General features: G+C 44.2%; 1 protein-coding gene across 7 annotated transcripts in view; it reads left to right on the top strand.

Moving 5' to 3' along the window:
- The window catches only part of frem1b (Fras1 related extracellular matrix 1b), a 304502-nt gene that overhangs the window by 25311 nt on the left and 259444 nt on the right, over nt 1-19747 (top strand). For all 7 annotated transcript variants that reach the window (XM_070886932.1, XM_070886934.1, XM_070886935.1 and 4 more), the window contains exons 2-3: nt 2553-3099; nt 7933-8027. In XM_070886932.1, coding sequence (XP_070743033.1) covers nt 2842-3099; nt 7933-8027 — 353 coding nt within the window. In that variant the 5' untranslated portion in view covers nt 2553-2841. The remainder of the gene's footprint in view (nt 1-2552; nt 3100-7932; nt 8028-19747) is intronic.

Raw genomic sequence — 19747 nt, forward strand, 5'->3', positions numbered from 1 at the left:
TGTGCGAGGCCCCTTGGGGAAGAGTGACCATAATATGGTGGAATTCTGCATTGGGATGGAGAATGAAACAGTTAATTCAGAGACCATGGTCCAGAACTTAAAGAAGGCTAACTTTGAAGGTATGAGGCGTGAATTGGCTGGGATGGATTGGCGAATGATACTTAAGGGGTTGACTGTGGATGGGCAATGGCAGACATTTAGAGACCGCATGGATGAACTACAACAATTGTACATTCCTGTCTGGCATAAAAATAAAAAAGGGAAGGTGGCTCAACCGTGGCTATCAAGGGAAATCAGGGATAGTATTAAAGCCAAGGAAGTGGCATACAAATTGGCCAGAAATAGCAGCGAACCTGGGGACTGGGAGAAATTTAGAACTCAGCAGAAGAGGACAAAGGGTTTGATTAGGGCAGGGAAAATGAAGTATGAGAAGAAGCTTGCAGGGAACATTAAGACGGATTGCAAAAGTTTCTATAGATATGTAAAGAGAAAAAGGTTAGTAAAGACAAACGTAGGTTCCCTGCAGTCAGAATCAGGGGAAGTCATAACGGGGAACAAAGAAATGGCGGACCAATTGAACAAGTACTTTGGTTCGGTATTCACTAAGGAGGACACAAACAACCTTCCGGTTATAAAAGGGGTCGGGGGGTCTAGTAAGGAGGAGGAACTGAGGGAAATCCTTATTTGCCGGGAAATTGTGTTGGGGAAATTGATGGGATTGAAGGCCGATAAATCCCCAGGGCCTGATGGACTGCATCCCAGAGTACATAAGGAGGTGGCCTTGGAAATAGTGGATGCATTGACAGTCATTTTCCAACATTCCATTGACTCTGGATCAGTTCCTATAGAGTGGAGGGTAGCCAATGTAACCCCACTTTTTAAAAAAGGAGGGAGAGAGAAAACAGGGAATTATAGACCGATCAGCCTGACATCGGTATTAAGGATGTCATAGCAGTGCATTTGGAAAGAGGTGACATGATAGGTCCAAGTCAGCATGGATTTGTGAAAGGGAAATCATGCTTGACAAATCTTCTGGAATTTTTTGAGGATGTTTCCAGTAGAGTGGACAAGGGAGAACCAGTTGATGTGATATATTTGGACTTTCAGAAGGCGTTTGACAAGGTCCCACACAAGAGATTGATGTGCAAAGTTAGAGCACATGGGATTGGGGGTAGGGTGCTGACATGGATTGAGAACTGGTTGTCAGACAGGAAGCAAAGAGTAGGAGTAAATGGGTACTTTTCAGAATGGCAGGCAGTGACTAGTGGGGTACCGCAAGGTTCTGTGCTGGGGCCCCAGCTGTTTACACTGTACATTAATGATTTAGATGAGGGGATTAAATGTAGTATCTCCAAATTTGCGGATGACACTAAGTTGGGTGGCAGTGTGAGCTGCGAGGAGGATGCTGTGAGGCTGCAGAGTGACTTGGATAGGTTAGGTGAGTGGGCAAATGCATGGCAGATGAAGTACAATGTGGATAAATGTGAGGTTATCCACTTTGGTGGTAAAAACAGAGAGACAGACTATTATCTGAATGGTGACAGATTAGGAAAAGGGGAGGTGCAAAGAGACCTGGGTGTCATGGTACATCAGTCATTGAAGGTTGGCATGCAGGTGCAGCAGGCGGTTAAGAAAGCAAATGGCATGTTGGCCTTCATAGCAAGGGGATTTGAGTACAGGGGCAGGGAGGTGTTGCTACAGTTGTACAGGGCATTGGTGAGGCCACACCTGGAGTATTGTGTACAGTTTTGGTCTCCTAACCTGAGGAAGGACATTCTTGCTATTGAGGGAGTGCAGCGAAGGTTCACCAGACTGATTCCCGGGATGGCGGGACTGACCTATCAAGAAAGACTGGATCAACTGGGCTTGTATTCACTGGAGTTCAGAAGAATGAGAGGGGACCTCATAGAAACATTTAAAATTCTGACAGGGTTAGACAGGTTAGATGCAGGAAGAATGTTCCCAATGTTGGGGAAGTCCAGAACCAGAGGTCACAGTCTAAGGATAAGGGGTAAGCCATTTAGGACTGAGATGCGGAGGAACTTCTTCACCCAGAGAGTGGTGAACCTGTGGAATTCTCTACCACAGAAAGTTGTTGAGGCCAATTCACTAAATATATTCAAAAAGGAGTTAGATGAGGTCCTTACTACTAGGGGGATCAAGGGGTATGGCGAGAAAGCATGAATGGGGTACTGAAGTTGAATGTTCAGCCATGAACTCATTGAATGGCGGTGCAGGCTAGAAGGGCCGAATGGCCTACTCCTGCACCTATTTTCTATGTTTCTATGTTTCTATGTTTCTATATTTCTATAGAGGATTTGCTGTTTTATAAGCATAGTGTTAACAACAAAGAATGATGAGCAAATTATTTTAACCATCTTTCACCCCAGTGTTTTTTTAAACTTGTATGAATACGCATTGCTTTAAAAAGACAAAATTTAAGAGTAACTCTTCACCAAATCTTTTCTGTAAAGTAATGGTCAACAAAATTCTGAAATGTGGCAAATATCAGTGAGCTGTTTAAACCTTTTTTTTTTAAATTTCACTGACAGATGCAAATCCACCAGAAAGTTGGGATCAAAAGGATTCATGTAATGTGCAGGACGTGGGAGTCCTGTGACTGCTGCAGTTGCTTGACTGCTGAGTGAAGAAAATTAGAAAAAACCCTGTGGTGGACTTCATTCGGCATGTGGATAACAACAGCAAGTAACCTTGGTTCAACCTGACCTTCTGCACAAAATGGGAAACATTTATAACTTTTGTTCTTCATTTTGGATTTAAAACATTTTCCCCTCACTGATTGCAAGCACTATTCTCATCAAATATTTATTACTTTGAAAGATGTTTTGTCCAAAGAAAACATCTTTTACAACAAAGATGTTTCTAAGTCTGTTAGCACTGGTAACTTTCTGCACCGAACGCACAGAAGCAGATGGACTTGTTCGTCTGAATGGAGGGATTATAGTTGGCAGGGGACAACATGCATATGTGACAGACAGTGACCTGCAGTTCAACATTCCCAAAACCAAAGATTCCTGTAAAGTAGAAGTTGTATTGAACGAACCCATAACACAAAGAGTTGGAAAATTAACTCCTCAGGTAGGTAGTCTTAAACTTTGCAAAATACCACATTAGACAAAAACCAGACTGAAATAATCCTGTACTTGTGCTCCTACTCTTTGAATACATTCTTAAGTCAAAACAGGTTGCATGTGTTTTGTCAAATGATGTCATTTCCAAACTCTGAAGTTTGATCTTTTTCAATCCTAACATCTAGAGGAGAAAGATCCCAGTCAAAGTACTTTGCTCTATAATCACACTGGCCTATAACTTGCATTTTAGTTGATCATTTAATTTTTTAACTAAAGTAACAAGGCATAAATTATTACATGATGCGCATGTGTTTGTATAGGAGTTTTCATACTTCCTCTAATGGATTTCAATTTCGGCAAATGTGAGGTCATCCACTTTTGACCTAAAAAGGTATTTTCTAAATGGTGAAAAGCTCAAAACAGTGGAGGTCCAAAGAGACTTAGGGGTCCAGGTACGTAGATCATTAAAATGTCATGAACAGGTACAGAAAATAATCAAAAAGGCTAATGGAACATTGGCTTTTATATCAAGAGGACTGGAATACAAGGGGGTAGAAGTTATGCTGCAGCTATACAAAGCCCTAGTTCGACCACACCTGGAGTACCATGAGCAGTTCTGGGCATCACACCATAGGAAGGATATATTGGCCTTGGTAGGAGTGCAGCGTGGTTTACCACAATGATACCCGGACTCCAAGGTTTAAATTACGAGGAGAGATTACACAAACTAGGGTTATATTACCCAGAATTTAGATTTAGATTTGATTAATGTTTTCAAGCTACTAAGGGGAACAGATAGGTTAGATAGAGAGAAACTATCTGTTTGGGGATTCTAGGACTAGGGGGCATAGGCTAAGAATTAGAGCCAGACCTTTCAGGAATGAAATTAGGAAACACTACTTCACGCAAAGGGTGGTAGAAGTTTGGAACTCCCTTCCACAAACGGCAATTGATGCTAGATTAATTGTTAATTTTAAATCTGAGATTGATAGATTTTTGTTAACCTAAGGTATTAAGGGATATAAGGCAAAGGAGAGTATATGGGTTTAAGTCGCAGATCAGCCATGATCTCATTCAATGGCAGAACACGCTGGAGGGGCTGAATGGCCTTTCCTGTTCCTATGTTCCTATGGGCCCGAATTTGATGACCTTACCGCCAGCTGCCACTGAGTTTTCTCGGCGGTCTCCCCATTTTTTTGCCGCTCTCCCCTTCGTGCGAGATTGGTGAGGCCCTCACACCGGCGGTTTGAAAGGACCGCTGGGGGGCATCCTCTGGCATGCGCCAGCGTGCAATGCCGAAAAAAGTCCTCCCATCCGAGATTCATCCGAGCGGTCCTCCGCTCCTACAGGAGAAAAGACTGCCGTGTGGAAGCAGGTCTTACCTGGACGGTAGGTATGAAGACCTGCAAGAAAAGGTTAGTGAAATGTTTTTCTTTAATTCTTTTGCAGCGATTTTGTTTGAAAGGGTCCTCTGAAGGTTTTGTCATGTTTTATTTTTATTTGTTGAATTTTTTTTTGTGTTCCCACCCCCCCTCTCTGGGCTCGACTCCAGCCTCGGCGTTACTTTCTCCAGGATTGCATTTGCCACCCAGAATCCCACGTGCCGCCCTCTATGCCCAGAATCGCCGTGTAACATGCATTTTTTCTGCCAGGTGTTTTTTTTTCTAATTTTTCACCAAATTTCCTCCCAAAGTACCGTCAGGATCTTAATGGTCTTTTCAACGGTAAATGGGCAGAACTTGGCTTTGATCAATTTTGGGCCCTCTGTTCCTATTCATTCAGAATCACTGACGATCCTTTCGACTTTGATCTTTGAAGATGCAGGGGCTTCAATTTAGATTGGATAAAGGTTCCTCTCTTTAATGGAGAAACAGAGTCCAATGACACCAATTTGGACAATCTCTATTCAATTCTGAGTTAATTCATATCACTCAACTGGACATGTAATTTGTAATTTGTAATTTGGTATACATCTGGTACTAATTGGCAGAGAAGTCTTAATGTGTGGAAAATCAAAATATTGCACTGGTGTACTTTGCATCAGTCTTCATTGCAGGAGGAGGTAATAGAGAAATTGGATAGGATAAATATACGTAACGGAACCAACCAGGGGGCAGGCTATCTTAGATCTAGTCCTGTGTAATGAGAAGGATTAATAAACAATCTCCTAGTAAAGGATCTCCTCGGAATGAGTGATCATAGCATGATTGAATTTCAAATTCAGATGGAGGGTGAGAAAGTTGGATCTCTAACCAGCATACTAAGCTTAAATAAAGGAGACTATGAAGGTATGAGGGCAGAGTTGGGGAAAGTGGACTGGGAAAATAGATTAAAATGTAGGACAGTTGATGAACAGTGGTGTACATTTAAGGAGATATTTCACAACTCCCAAGAAAAATATATTCCAATTAGGAGGAAAAGGTGTAAGAGAAAAGATAGTCATCCGTGGTTAACTGGTTCATGAGATATATTCAAGAGGGAGTTAGATATGGCCCTTACGGCTAAGAAGATCAAGGGGTATGGAGAGAAAGCAGGAAAGGGGTACTGAGGGAATGATCAGCCATGATATTATCGAATGGTGGTGCAGGCTCGAAGGACTGAATGGCCTACTCCTGCACCTATTTTCTATGTTTCTATGTTTAACTAAAGAAATAAAGGATGGTATCCAGTTAAAAACAAGGGCATACAAAGTGGTCAAAACTAGTGGGAGGACTGAAGACTGGGAAGCTTTTAAAAGCCAGCAAAGAACAACTAAAAAAATGATTAAGAAAGGGAAGATAGACTATGAAAGTAAACTAGCACAAAATATAAAAACAGATAGCAAGAGTTTCTATAGGTATATAAAAAGGAAAAGGGCAGTTAAAGCAAATGTTGATCCCTTGGAGGACGAGACCGGGGAATTAGTAATAGGGAACATGGAGATGGCAGAAACTCTGAACAAATATTTTGTATGAGTCTTTACGGTAGAGGACACTAACAATATTCTGACAGTGGATAATCTAGGGGCTATAGCGGGGGAGGAACTTAACACAATTACAATCACTAAGGAGGTGGCACTCAGTAAGATAATGGGACTAAAGGCAGATAAATCCCCTGGACCTGATGGATTGCATCCTAGGGTCTTAAGAGAAGTAGTGGCAAGGATTGTGGATGCATTGGTTGTAATTTACCAAAATTCCCTAGATTCTGGGGAGGTCCCAGCAGATTGGAAAACTGTAAATGTAACGCCCCTATTTAAAAAAGGAGGCAGACAGAAAGCAGGAATCTATAGACCAGTTAGCCTAACATCTGTGGTTGGGAAAATGTTGAAGTCCATTATTAAAGAAGCAGTAGCAGGACGTTTGGAAAAGCAAAATTCGGTCAGGCAGAGTCAGCATGGATTTATGAAGGGGAAGTCATGTTTGACAATTTTCTGGAGTTCTTTGAGGATGTAATGAACAGAGTGGATAAAGGGGAACCAGTGGATGTGGTGTATTTGGACTTCCAGAAGGCATTTGACAAGGTGCCACATGAAAGGTTACTGCACAAGATAAAAGTTCACGGGGTTGAGGGTAATATATTAGCATGGATAGAGGATTGGCTAACTAGTCAGGATAAATGGTTCATTCTCTGGTTGGCAACCAGTAACTAGTGGGGTGCCGCAGGGATCAGTGCTGGGACCCCAACTATTTACAATCTGTATTAACGACTTGGAAGAAGGGACTGACTGTAACATAGCCAAGTTTGCTGATGATACAAAGATGGGAGGAAAAGCAATGTGTGAGGAGGACACAAAAAAAATCTTCAAAAGGATATAAGCAGGCTAAGTGAGTGAGCAGAAATTTGGCAGATGTAGTATAATGTTGGAAAGTGTGAGGTCATGCACTTTGGCAGAAAAAAAATCAAAGAGCAAGTTATCATTTAAATGGAGAAAAATTGCAAAGTGCCGCAGTACAGCGGGACCTGGGGGTACTTGTACATGAAACACAAAAGGATAGTATGCAGGTACAGCAAGTGATCAGGAAGGCCAATGGTATCTTAGCCCTTTATTGCAAAGGGGATGTGGTATAAAAGCAGGGAAGTCTTACTACGGCTATATAAGGTATTGGTGAGGCCACACCTGGAATACTGTGTACAGTTTTGGGTTTCATATTTATGAAAGGATATACTTGTTTGGAAGCAGTTCAGAGAAGGTTCACTAGGTTGATCCCGGGATGAGGGGGTTGACTTATGAAGAAAGGTTGAGTAGGTTGGGTCTCTACTCATTGGAAATCAGAAGAATGAGAGGTGATCTTATCGAAACGTATAAGATTATGAGAGGGCTTGAAAAGGTGGATGCAGAGAGGATGTTTCCACTGATGGGGGAGACTAGAAATAGAGGGCAAGGTCTTGGAATAAGGGGCCGCCCATTTAAAACAGAGATGAGAAGAAATTTCTTCTCCCAGAGGGTTGTAAATCTGTGGAATTCGCTGCCTCAGAGAGCTGTGGAAGCTGGGACAGTGAATAAATTTAAGACAGAAATAGACAGTTTCTTAAACAATAAGGGGAATAAGGGGTTATGGGGAGCGGGCGGGGAAGTGGAGCTGAGTCTTATTGAATGGCGGAGCAGGCTCGAGGGCCCGTAAGGCCTACTCCTGTTCCTATTTCTTATGTTCTTATGTTCTTATATTAGAATGGTGGTATTAACTTAAGTAGGAATTTTTGTGAGGACTTTCGGAGAACTTGCTCTTAAAATAGTGTAATGGACTCTTTAACATACACTGAACCGAAATTCATATCAGGAAAGATAACAATGACTTAATTAAATACTGAAAACATAAAAATGCAATAATTTATCATTAATGACTGTATTTCTGAGCAGGTCTTTGACTGTCATTTCCTCCCTCATGAAGTGAAATACACCCATAATGGCTGCCCTCTACTAGAGGAAGACAATTTGATGCTAAGAATCTACAGGTAATCTAAATATTTATTGCGTGTTATCTATGGTATTAACTGTTTACCCATTCACTTACCTGCACAGCAAAGATATGTATTAATTTTCATGATCTAAAGGTGAGAATGAGACTGCAATGAATAGACTCGAATCATTCTCAAACGGATGAGGAAAGCGACTACTCACGTACATGATCCACATTGTGTTGTTGTAAGCCTCATTTCAGAAAAGCATCTCTTTCTTTCCACACATCATGGAAACAATGATTGTCGTGTCTTTGTGCTAATCAGAATAAGGAATGTTAGTGCTGGGGAATATAACACTCTCCATTTTGCACATTCAGTATCAGCATCCAGTACTCCAAGGTCGACTTTAGCATGGGTCCATGCAAAGTTAAACTCCCTCTGCTCTGCTCCAACAATGTGTCTCAGCTCCAACCTTCGAAGAGTATCTGCTACTGCACCATTTGACCTTTGTCTCTTTCTCACATCAGCCACCTCTGAGTGAGATTCCCAATTAATTCCAAAATTAGAGAAATTTGGTGCTGCTGTCCAATGCCCACTAGGAACTTATTTGACACTGTTCAACCTCGGCTCTTATAGGAACTTTACAGCTAGAAATTGTGGTTGGAGACGTACCTCCGGAGTATGCCTCCAACCCACGAAAGAATTACGAAACTACCTGCTGGCTGCAGAAACTTGCGGTCTCAAGTCTCAAGGCAGAGGGCAGCGTAATGGCGCACGGATCCTAGGGACAAGGCGGTGCGGAAGCGTACCTGGGGTCACGTGGGCCTGGTCCTCCAATCACAAAGCAGAATTCCATTTGAATCATTTACGAAGGGAATCCCCTAATGAGATGCAATGGAATTGCAAAACCTAATAATTATACAAATTACAGAATTGAAATCTTTGTATTTTCCTTCATTCCACCGACTTCACTAAAAATGTTATTTTTTGATCATTTTTATGCATCATTAAGACTGTAATCCGGGCCAATGTTTGCATAAACGCATTTCATACAGTGTATGTGCATAATTTACGACAAGAAAATGTTTAATTAATGGCTTATACAATCCCCTTACGCTAATACAAACAGGCCCTGTGCCTGCTTGCATCAACCATAAAACTTCTGTGTGCAATCGCTGGGCAAATAGCCCAACTCTGCGCCAGTGATTGCCTTTTTGTGGCCCAGGCGGATGTTCACAGGCCGCAAGATCCCGAACTTGTGGTGGATTTCAAAGGAACTACGACGCCGTACTCTGAGAGTACACCGTCATACGCATTGCAATTTCAGGGCCAGTAATTCAGCATCTAGTTCCCAACACCTCCAATCACCGCATTCTTGTCGTTCAGATGCTGCCTCTCTGGGTTTGTTGCATTGTACTGCATTTGTTGAGACATAGATGCAGTTTGTCGAAGCATCATTTAATTGGTATCTTTAGCATCCACCAGAGAAAGATCACTTTAATTATATTTAACTGGCTTTGATTTGAAACAGATCACTAAAGGGTAGAGTTCATAATCATTACATTACGTAAAATCAAATAAGTCGCTATCATTCTTGAATTGAACAGCTTTTACTTGAACTGTGCTTAACTATTTCTCCTGTACCATTGGAACTAATTCTGTCCTCTAAATTAATTTTAATATAGTAGGTGATAACAGACTTAACGGAGGGGAGTTTTTAACCTAAAAAACGGGTGGGTTAGGGTCATGTGGGAAGTTAAGGGTTAAAATGTTTTAAATCCTGATCAGAACCCACCTCCAACCCGCCCACTGCTGGTTTTAACAGAGGCGGCACAGGGTGGGGGCAGCCAACCGGCTGTCAGGAGGTGGGTCATCTATTTAATATTATAATTAGGCTGGAAGCCACTGCTTTAACCTCCATTTTGAATTTAACTTTAGCTGGTTGGGTTTCACAGGCCTCCTGAAACCCGGCAGCTAATGCAAGATGAGGTTTGTTAGATCCAGGAGGTAAGTGCCTTTACACTGACCTTTTTTTTCATTCGTTCCTGGGATGCGGGCATCACTGGCAAGGTCAGCATTTATTGCCCATTCCTAATTATCCTTAAGAAGGTGGTGGTGAGCCACCTTCTTGAACCACTGCAGTCTCTGTGGCAAAGGTGCTGTTAGGGAAGGAGTTGCAGGAATTTGACCCAGCAATGATGAAGGAACGTCGATATATTTCCAAGTCAGGTATGTGACTTGGAGACTTGGAGAGGAACTCGGTGGTGGTGGTGTTCCCATGCACCTGCTGCCCTTGTTCTTCTAGGTGGTAGAAGTCACGGGTTTGGTAGATGCTGCCGAAGAAGCCTTGATGAGTTCCTGCAGTGCATTTGTAGTACACACTGCAACCACGGTGCGACAGCGGTGGAGGGAGTGAATGTTTAATGTGGTGGGTAGGATGCCAATCAAGTGGGCTGCTTTGTCCTGGATAGTGTTGAGCTTATTGATCATCATCATCATCATAGACAGTCCCTCAGAATCGAGGAAGACTTGCTTCCACTCCCTAAGTGAGTTCTTTGATGGCTGAACAGTCCGATACGAGAGCCACAGACCCTGTCACAGGTGGGACAGCCATTCGTCAAGGGAAGGGATCGGTGGGGCTGGTTTGCCACGCGCTCCTTCCACAGTCTGCGCTTGGCCTCTGCACGCTCTTTGCGTTGAGACTCGAAACTTATTGAGTGTTGTTGGAGCTGCACTCATCCAGGCAAATGGAGAGTATTCCATCACATTCCTGACTTGTGCCTTGTAGGCTTTAGGGAGTCAGGAGGTGACAAGACTAAAGGTGACAAAGGCATGGATGAGGGTTTCAGCAGCAGATGAGCTGAGGCAGGGGCGGAGACGGGCAATGTTACGGAGGTGGAAATAGGCAGTCTTGATTATGCTGTGGATATGTGGTCGGTAGTTCATTTCAGGGTCGAATATATATGGAACATAAAATCCTCTATGAACTAGCATAATAAGTCAGCGTTTTAGAACCTTTTTTTTTTAATTGCTTTATAAAATATTTCTTGATATATTTAAGAGTGGAATCCTTGTACAGTTTGATTTAATACAGCTGAAAATGGATTTATCATAAAAAATACGCATGTTTAATCAGAGTGTCTAGTCCACCGGCTGTGAGTAACCCGATTTTAAATAACTGAAAACAATTTACAAAAACTATACAGAACTATTTAATAGTTACATTGGTATACAATAGTCAGTTTCTTAGTAAATTTAAAATATATATATTTAAAAGGTGCCTAATAGTGCCCTAAAAAAAGCTTAATTTTAAGAGCTTCTTTAAAGGTCTGCAAACAGGCGCAATCAGCGGAAACTCACCATGGTGAGTAATTTGATCTGGGGGTGTGGCCATTTTTTGAGGCGGGCTAACTTCCAGCACAGCGTTTTTTAAACCAACACAAAAGGCCATGCAAACTTGATTTGTGCTGGACATCATTTTCACCTGAAATTCCTCAATTTTTTGCACTGGTTTGGCCAGTTTTGGGCAAATTGCGCTGGAAATACCAGCACAACCGAGTGGAAACCCCATAGGAGTCAAGACAAATATAGTCTTCAACTGAAGCAGGGTTCGAATGTAAGGGATAAATAGATCAGGATGTGCAGACATAATTCAGTCCCCATTTTAACGTCACACATTCCGACCTGATTTTGATATATTTCCAGTATAAATGGCTATGGTCACATTTATAATGTAAGCTTGTCACATTGAATACACCATCCAGTGGCAGGAGGATTTAATTATAGCATGATACGTTTACATCAGCTGTTTTAACTATAAATGTGGATATAGCAAGTATCATGGAAAAAATTGACAGAAACTGTGTGCAGATGTAAGATTTTTAATATTAGGGCTGGATTTTTGGTTGCCTAACGCCTCAGCCAGAGGGGGCGATAATGGGAGTGTAAGAGCCCCTAGACGTCTGGGCAGGAGGCTTTACCCCAATGCTCATACCTGTCTGACGAGCAGTGTGTCAGAAGGCTGCGCTTCCAAAAAGAGGTAGCTACAGAGATATGCCATTTCCTGCAGGAAGACCTGCAGCCTCACATTGGCACCAGGACTGCGCTGCCCTTCACAGTGAAGGTCACGGTGGCACTCACCTTCTATGCCTCCGGCTCCTTCCAGGCCGCATTCAGGGACATATGCAACCACGACATCACGCAGGCTCTCTACACCCGTCGAAATGACCAAGGCTATTCAGCGGCAGCTCATAATGGACTGCTTCACTTAAAGGGAGTGTGCTGAGTGATGCAGCTAATAATGAGCACGTACTGAGGCAAGATAATGCCACCTCTCCATTACAAGTCAACAGTCATACACCAGAGGCTGCAGGAAATGCTCAAAGTAACTTTTTTTTGCAAATAAATCCGTCCAAAAATCCAGACAATCCCATCCCCTGAAACAATACAAAATGGAGCACCCGGTCCTTTAAATAATATAACACAGAAGCATCAGGCCGTGGCCATTTAGACTACAACCCCACCCCCGAAACAATACAAAATGGAGCACCCGCCCCTTCAAATCATATAACATATGAGTGACTTATGCAGCATTATTTACCTAGCACCCATGGGAACAAGTTCAATTAATATGTTTTGCATACGCATTTGCCGCCCCTTTGGGTCACCCCCTCCCTTACCTACTGCTCCTCCTCAATGGTTCCTCAGTGGCTGCAGTGAAGCTGCTTGAGGGCTGCTGTGTCTCTGAGGAATGCAGGTCAGATGGCCTAGGAGGATGCCCTCGATCAGCTGTGGGCATGGAGGGCCCGACTGCTGACTGCACCGCCTCAGGATGGGCGGCAGCAGTGTGGGATGGCTGGGGTGTAGGGCATGTCGGGTGTAAAAGCAGACTGGCAGTGGCGGGAGCTGGAATGCTGTCATCGTGAGCAACAACAGCATCTTCCATTTCCAGCGGCACATTGCCACTCCTCTGGGGTGGTGCCAGGCATGAGGAGCAATATGTGCCCCCACAGATTGCTGACCTGCTGTGGCATCATCTGCTCCCCATCCGACTGTGGGGAACACAGAGAGGATAGCGGCAGACACAGCTTGTATGGCAGCACTCTGAGACTGAAGGAACGCAGGGAGTGCCTAAAATGCTGCAGTCTGAGCTTCAACTGCTGCAGTCTGAGAGTGCGTGCCAACAACCAGTGTCTGCATGACATCAGGAAGACCTTGTGTGGCTTCAGCCGGTGATGTCATGGCTGCTGCCATGTCAACGATGGCACGCGCTATGATCTCTGGGATCCCACTGTCGCTCGCTGAGGCTGTTTGCCAGTCTAGAGAGCCAAGGATGGTCTCAGTGGACTGCTGAGAGGCACGGTCCATGCTGGAGGCGGCCTCCACCACACTCACACCAAGTGCAGCCACGCTCCGCAGCACAGTCCCCAATGCACCCATCATCTGACGGTGCATCTGCGATGACTTTCTGTTCAGAGCCTCCCAATCCAGGTCCTTATCTGCCGACTCATGGGCCGATTTACCCTCCAGAGAGCTAGCCCCAGGGCTTCCCCATGTGCTGCGCTTTACTGCAGGCCATTTGGTCCAGGAGCGTCTGGATCTGGGAAGCCCCAGAAGTTGCTGGTACCCTCCCCCAAGCTGCTGTCCCCACTAACAAGTACTGGTATCGGGTCCTGGTTGGTGGCCAGGGACTTCCCGACATCCTCCTCATCCTCCCCCTCGTGCGAGGACGCTGGCTGATGGGCAGGCAGTCGCACATTTGGTTCATAATCTATAAGCACAAAGCAACACGTATGGGTAGCAGTTGGGGAGGGGGCAGGAAGGGAAGAAGGAGGTGGCATCGTTATTTTGCAGATACATGTAACGCATGTGGGATGAAGGGTGAAAAGTGTCGCCAAAAATGGACATCTCATTGATAAACTATCAGTGTCCTGAGGGAGCTCTCCCTGTCTGATGGCCACCACTCTGACTGCTGGGCCAATGAGAGCCGACACTCACTCCTCTATGGCGGAGAGGTCCTGGTGGTCTGACTCCCCTCCTCCCATCCACTGCTGCTCTCGCCTGTTGTGGGCGAGCTTGGCCTGCAATGAGCAAAACGAGAAGTTGTCAGTGGGTCTGTACCTACTACTCTGCAACATCTGTCTGCAGTCAGTGAGTCGCTAATGATGTCGCGACCTCTCAATGTCTGCATCTCAGCCTTTGTGGCAGCTCACAGTGGATGTGTAAAAAGTGGAGTCTGGGCACAAGAGGTACGAGTAAGTAAGATGCTGAAGGCCTGTGACTGCATATGGAGCCTTAAACGCTCTTGTTGGATTCCTCAGGCTGAGTCAGGAGATGGATGGTGAGAGGTGTATGGATGAGCAGGGCATGTCTGAGGAGGCTATAGAGAGCTTTGAGGGTGTGTACAGCAACGAGGAGCATGGCCTGGCACACACAGAAAAGGTTTGGGCAGTCTGAAGCAGTGAGGCTCACTTGAAGGCATTGCAAGGATAATGTAACGGTACTCACCCTGACAAACCTAGTCAGGTCATTGAATTTTTTCCGACAATGAGTGGCCGTCCTGGGCACCGTGTCACGGGCAGAGACGTGCTGTGCCACCTCCTGCCACAGCCTCCTGAAGACTCTGGGGGATGGCTTTCGTTCCCCTCCAGGCAGCAGGGCACCTTGCTGCCATTCCACAGCCTCCAGGAGCACCTCAAGGGCCACGGCCGTGAAGCATCGCGCTCGTTGCCTCGCTGCATCAGCATTCATCCTCCCGGACTCCGATGAGTGAGGGTCTAAAAGTGCGTATGCTTATAGTTGAGTTGCTGCACTTTTAAGAGTCCGCAGTTCCCGGGGTCTGACTGGGAGTTCAACGCATGCGCAATGGGTCCGCAGAATTTACAGTCCAAACTTTCGTTATGGCCCCCCCAGCTCTGGCGTGCAATGGCTGATTTAGGCCCCCTGTCAGCTCTTCATCCAATTCTGACGAATTTCTGGCCGGAGGGCGCAAACGTTTTCAAAGTGCTAAAATTACCGCTCCGCCTCGGTTACCACCCCAAATGAGGCACAACCGAATTTCCACCCCTATATATCTATACATAACTGGGTCAATTCAACAATCTTGCATTCTTCCCACATTCGTGCATGTGTCTCACTGAATTGGGTAAACAAGGTGCAGTACATGATTTGCAAGGCACCGAATTCAGCGAGGCAATTTTTTTTGAATGTTATGCAACAGCTTCATTACAGCTCCTAATGTCAGTCCCCTGCCAGTCAGTGATGTTTTTTTAATCTGATCACTCCATTAGTGCTGCTTGTCCAGGTGCTGCGAGATGATCATTGTCAGCTTGCTTCTTAAAGTATGCTTAACTGTTTAGTATTGGATCTAAAGTTTATTTTGCCTTTGGATATCTTTATCTGAATTGTCCTTGGTGCATTCCTATAAGTTGGTGTTTAACACTTTTCTTGCAATGCAAAGCAGTTTTTCCCCAATCCTTTTCAAGCAAGTCTGCCTGACAGCTGTTTTCACTTGCAGCTTAGCATGGGAATTTCTTTGGGCATTTCTATAGCACACCTAGATTTGGAGGAGGAAGAGCAACTTCTGTGGAAGAAAGCAAGGCAGGTGTGATGCTCCTCTGGCATTTGGACATGCACTCCCTCTTACCCCATAAACCAGTATGTTCACACCTGGCACACTCTGAAAAGCAATGCTTCATTGTCTCCGCTCTATGAGGAAAGCAGTCACCAAATTGCTCGTGCCTGACTCCAGACAAATTCCACCACCGGGTCGGTTTTGTTTTTTGTTGTTGAAGTAATTGCATCAAATTTGTACACCATTGAATAAGTGTCGGCTATGGCTCAGTGGGTAGTACTCTCTAGGTGGGAGGGGCTAAGAGTGAGCAGGTGCAACTGATTACTGCAGGAGTTGGAGTGAGTTTGTAAAAAGTTTGTGGTTGTTTTTTTTCAAATTTTAGGGCCTTTTTGGCCCATAATCATCAACCAGATGGCTGCTGAGGGGCCTGGAGTGCTGGATCCCTTGGAGGACAATACCCCCAGTGTGAATTTAACCAGGGTAGAGAATATCTTGACATGGGAGAATAAAAGGCCCACCAAGATTTGGGCCGGGACCCCAGGAGGTTTGGAAAAGAAAACACAGTGGTGGTTCACTGCCAGGATAAGGAGATGCGAGCTTGGGATATCATCCAGGCAGTACATGAGGTCTGGGTGAGGGAAGTTGCTTTGCTTGCCAACCAAAGCCGAATATTGGATTGGAAGTGACGGTCTGTGGCCGAGAGGAGGTGAAAAGACTTTTACTGAGCCTGAAGGTTGGTGACAAGTACTTGGATATATCTTTGCTGTATTCCGAAGAGGTGGTGGGTTCATTCTTTAAACCTGTGGTTTATGTTGAGGACGATGTACTGATAAAAAAGTTGGAGTCATGGAACATTAAACTTTGCTCAGTAATAAAGAGGAGATACTATCCTGGAATGCGGGTAGCCGATGGAACCTGTTATGTAAAATTGCGGTTCCCAGAGGGGGTGAAGTCATTACCCTACAGCATGAAATTCGAGGCAATTGAAGGAGTGCAGTTCTTCCGGGTTCTGCATGATGACCAGGTGAAGGTTTTCTATTACTGTCTTGATATGACTATCTAGTAAGAAGCTGTCCAGACCTGTACTGTTATAACTGTGGCAGATCTGGATACATCGCTCAGAACTGCAAGGCAGAGAGCTGTGTGGTTTGTCACAAAGGCTCCACCCGCTGTGAGTGTGAAGCAAAAGGAAGCTCCTTGAGCGATCAGAAGATGGGAGAAGGAGCAGGAGGTGTGAGTGGAGTGGCCAGAAGAGTGGAGCAGGCGGTGGACACAGCCGCCGAAAGGAGTGAGGAAAGGGCGCAAGAAGAGGCAGAAAATTGCGGAGCAGAAAACAGATGGAGATGGTGCAAAACACACTAAGTATGGTGGAAAAGGAGAAAGTCAGCGGAGGACATCACGGGTCAGGGATAGAGTTGAGTCATAATATGGCTCACCTTCAGGTGTCCGAGGGGGGAGCAGAGGTGGGTGAGGGGTAAGTGTAAGTACTCCAAAGAGTTGTACATCTTGGGGAGCAGAAGGGGGCAAGACCAGGAGAGGGTGCAAGAGGCAGGAGACTTAAAGGAGCAGCAGGATGGGAGTGGGGAGATAAGGATGCCAAAAGGGAGCAAGATGGGTGGAGACTTGCCATTGTCTGAGAGAAGAAATGGGGAGCAAGGGTCAGTGGAGGTGAGGCCAAAGGGAGTGGCTCTGTTGGAGAAACCATGTTAGCAGGAGGTCTCTAAGGGAGATTGTGTATCTGATGGGGAACAGGGATGGGAGATTACAGAAGAGCTCGAGAGTGAGGAGGATGGAGACATGGGATTGGGGGGGCATCATGTGGAAGGAAAGGTTAGTGAGGGGCAAAAGGAGGGAGAAGGGGCAGTTCCACGGCCTAAAGTTAATGTAAGGAAGAGGCTGAAACTGCAGGGAAAGTTCAAACCGGAGGTGAAAAAGAGCCAGAGGCTGCAGGAGAAAGCAACAGCTGCCCAAAAGGTTGGGAAGGAGCAGGAGAGGAGGGAAGGGCCAGAGATTAAATGATGATGGGGGGGATTATCAGGCACACTTTTTTTATTAGGAGTAATGATTATATTGGTCTCGATTTAATATGAACAGACTGAGGGGGGGAGAAGAAGTTGCAGTGTTTTAAAGGCACGGACCTGTTGTGTCTGCAAGCAACCTTTTGGGATGAGGATATGCTAGAAAGAGTTCGGAAGGTTTGGAAATGAGAAATGTTTGCAAGTTGCGCAAATAATAACGGTAGAGGGGTGGTTGTTTAGTGAGTTCGTCCATAAAAGAGAACATTGCATTGGTGGACAAGGACACTGAGGGGAGATTTTTACAGCTAAAGATAAAAATGGATGAATTGAATTGTGATCTCTTTTAATATCTATGTGCCAAATGATCATTGTAAGCGTCGTGAGGTTTTTTGCTGGTTATTCACAGCAGTGGCAGAAGAAATAGTGGAGGATTTTAATATATTTTTATCTTAGATGGACATTTCAATCCAGATGAACTTTAAGGATGATAACTCCAGAGAGATGATTGTAACAATAATGGCAAATTTAAATTTCAGAGACTTATGGTGGGTTCAGAACCCCATAAAAAGGAAATTCTCCAGAAGAGATTGTGTGAGTGATGTTTTAAAGCAGAGCTGGATAGATTTTGAGTTAATGCGGGAAGGGTTAAGTTCTGAGATGATGGAGATTTATTATTTTTTTTAAAAAGTATTTTTTAGTGACCACTCGGATTTGGTTCTTAAAATTAGGTACAGCAGAGTTAAGATTGTTTAAAATCCATACTCCTGGACCAATCAGTACCTAAAGAAATTGCTTTTAAAGAAGGGATTTTAAATATAATAAAGAATGCTTGGAAGGAACCTTTATTCTTGAAAGAAAAAAGAGTTTGATGAAACAATTTCAAATGAGGTAAAAGTTTTTTCTGTACGTTATGGGAAAGAAAGAACAACAGCTAACTGGCATCAAGAACAGAATATAAACAGAAGGTTTACAGATATCTGTAAAGCAGTTGATGGAAGGGATAAGGGAGCAGAGACTAAATGGAAGGTTTTAAAGGAAGAGTGGGAATTATTGCAAGCTGAAAAATGCGAGGGGGCTATTCTCCGTGCAAAGGCTAAAGATGCACTAGATATTTTCTAAAGCAAGAAAAGCTGCGACAAAAGTTAGCATTAATTGGAGAGTTGAAGGTTGGGGAAAAGATCATTAATGAAAGTGGGGAGATTATGGAGGAGGCTAGTAGCTTTTATCAAGAGTTGTAAACAAAAGAAGACATTTCTAAATTTGCCGATGGAGAAGGTTAGTGCTTTTATTGAAGCGGGTTTAAAGGAGGATGAGGGAAGCATGTGTGACAAAGAAGTAGGATTAGTGGAAATAAAAGTAGCAATAAGTGGAATGAAGTGGGGTGGGAAGCACAGGGTCGATGTACTAAGTGCAGAGTTTTATAAACAATTTTTAGAGATTTTAAGTCATAAGATAATCCCATTGGCCTTAAAGGTTTTTAAGGAGATTAAAACTGAGTGCAGCCTGACCCCATCTATGAGGAGAGGTATCATAAGCTTAGCTTATAAAAATAAAGGGGATAGAAGGGATCTGAAGAATTGGAGGCCATCACATTATTAAATGTGGATTATAAGATCTTGGTGAAGGTTATGGCAAATCGTATGAAGGAGGTGATGCCGCAGATAGTTTCGCCCTCTCAGTCCTATGGAGTCATATGCTGGGACTTCGCTGACACTGGTCTCAATCCAAGATGTGATAGAACTCATGGAAGAGAGTGGGAGGGAAGCCTATGTGCTAAAGATGGATCCGAGAAAGTCTTCGATAGAGTCTCTCATAAGTTTATATTGATGGTTTTGGAAGCATTTGGTTTTGGGAAAAATTTCATTGAATGTATAAGGATTTTTTATTCAAACACATTTAGCTGTGTTAAATGTAATGGTTTTTTATCCAAATGTTTTCCAATACAGAGATCAGTGAGACAGGGTTGCCCTGTCCCCATTGTTGTACACATTGATAGCAGAACCATTAAGTTACATGAAAGGAACAAGGTGTAGTCGGGATTGCGTTCCCAGTTCCGGGCAGGTGTTGGTGATCAGACCTTAATGTTGAGAGATGGGGAGTCAATGAGGAAAGTTATGGGAGTAGTGGAGGAGTACTGTAGAGCTTCAGGAGCCAGAGTAAATGATGATAAGTCCCAATGCCTG

Source organism: Pristiophorus japonicus, chromosome 8 (genome assembly GCF_044704955.1).
Source record: "Pristiophorus japonicus isolate sPriJap1 chromosome 8, sPriJap1.hap1, whole genome shotgun sequence".
Lineage (NCBI taxonomy): Eukaryota > Metazoa > Chordata > Chondrichthyes > Pristiophoridae > Pristiophorus > Pristiophorus japonicus.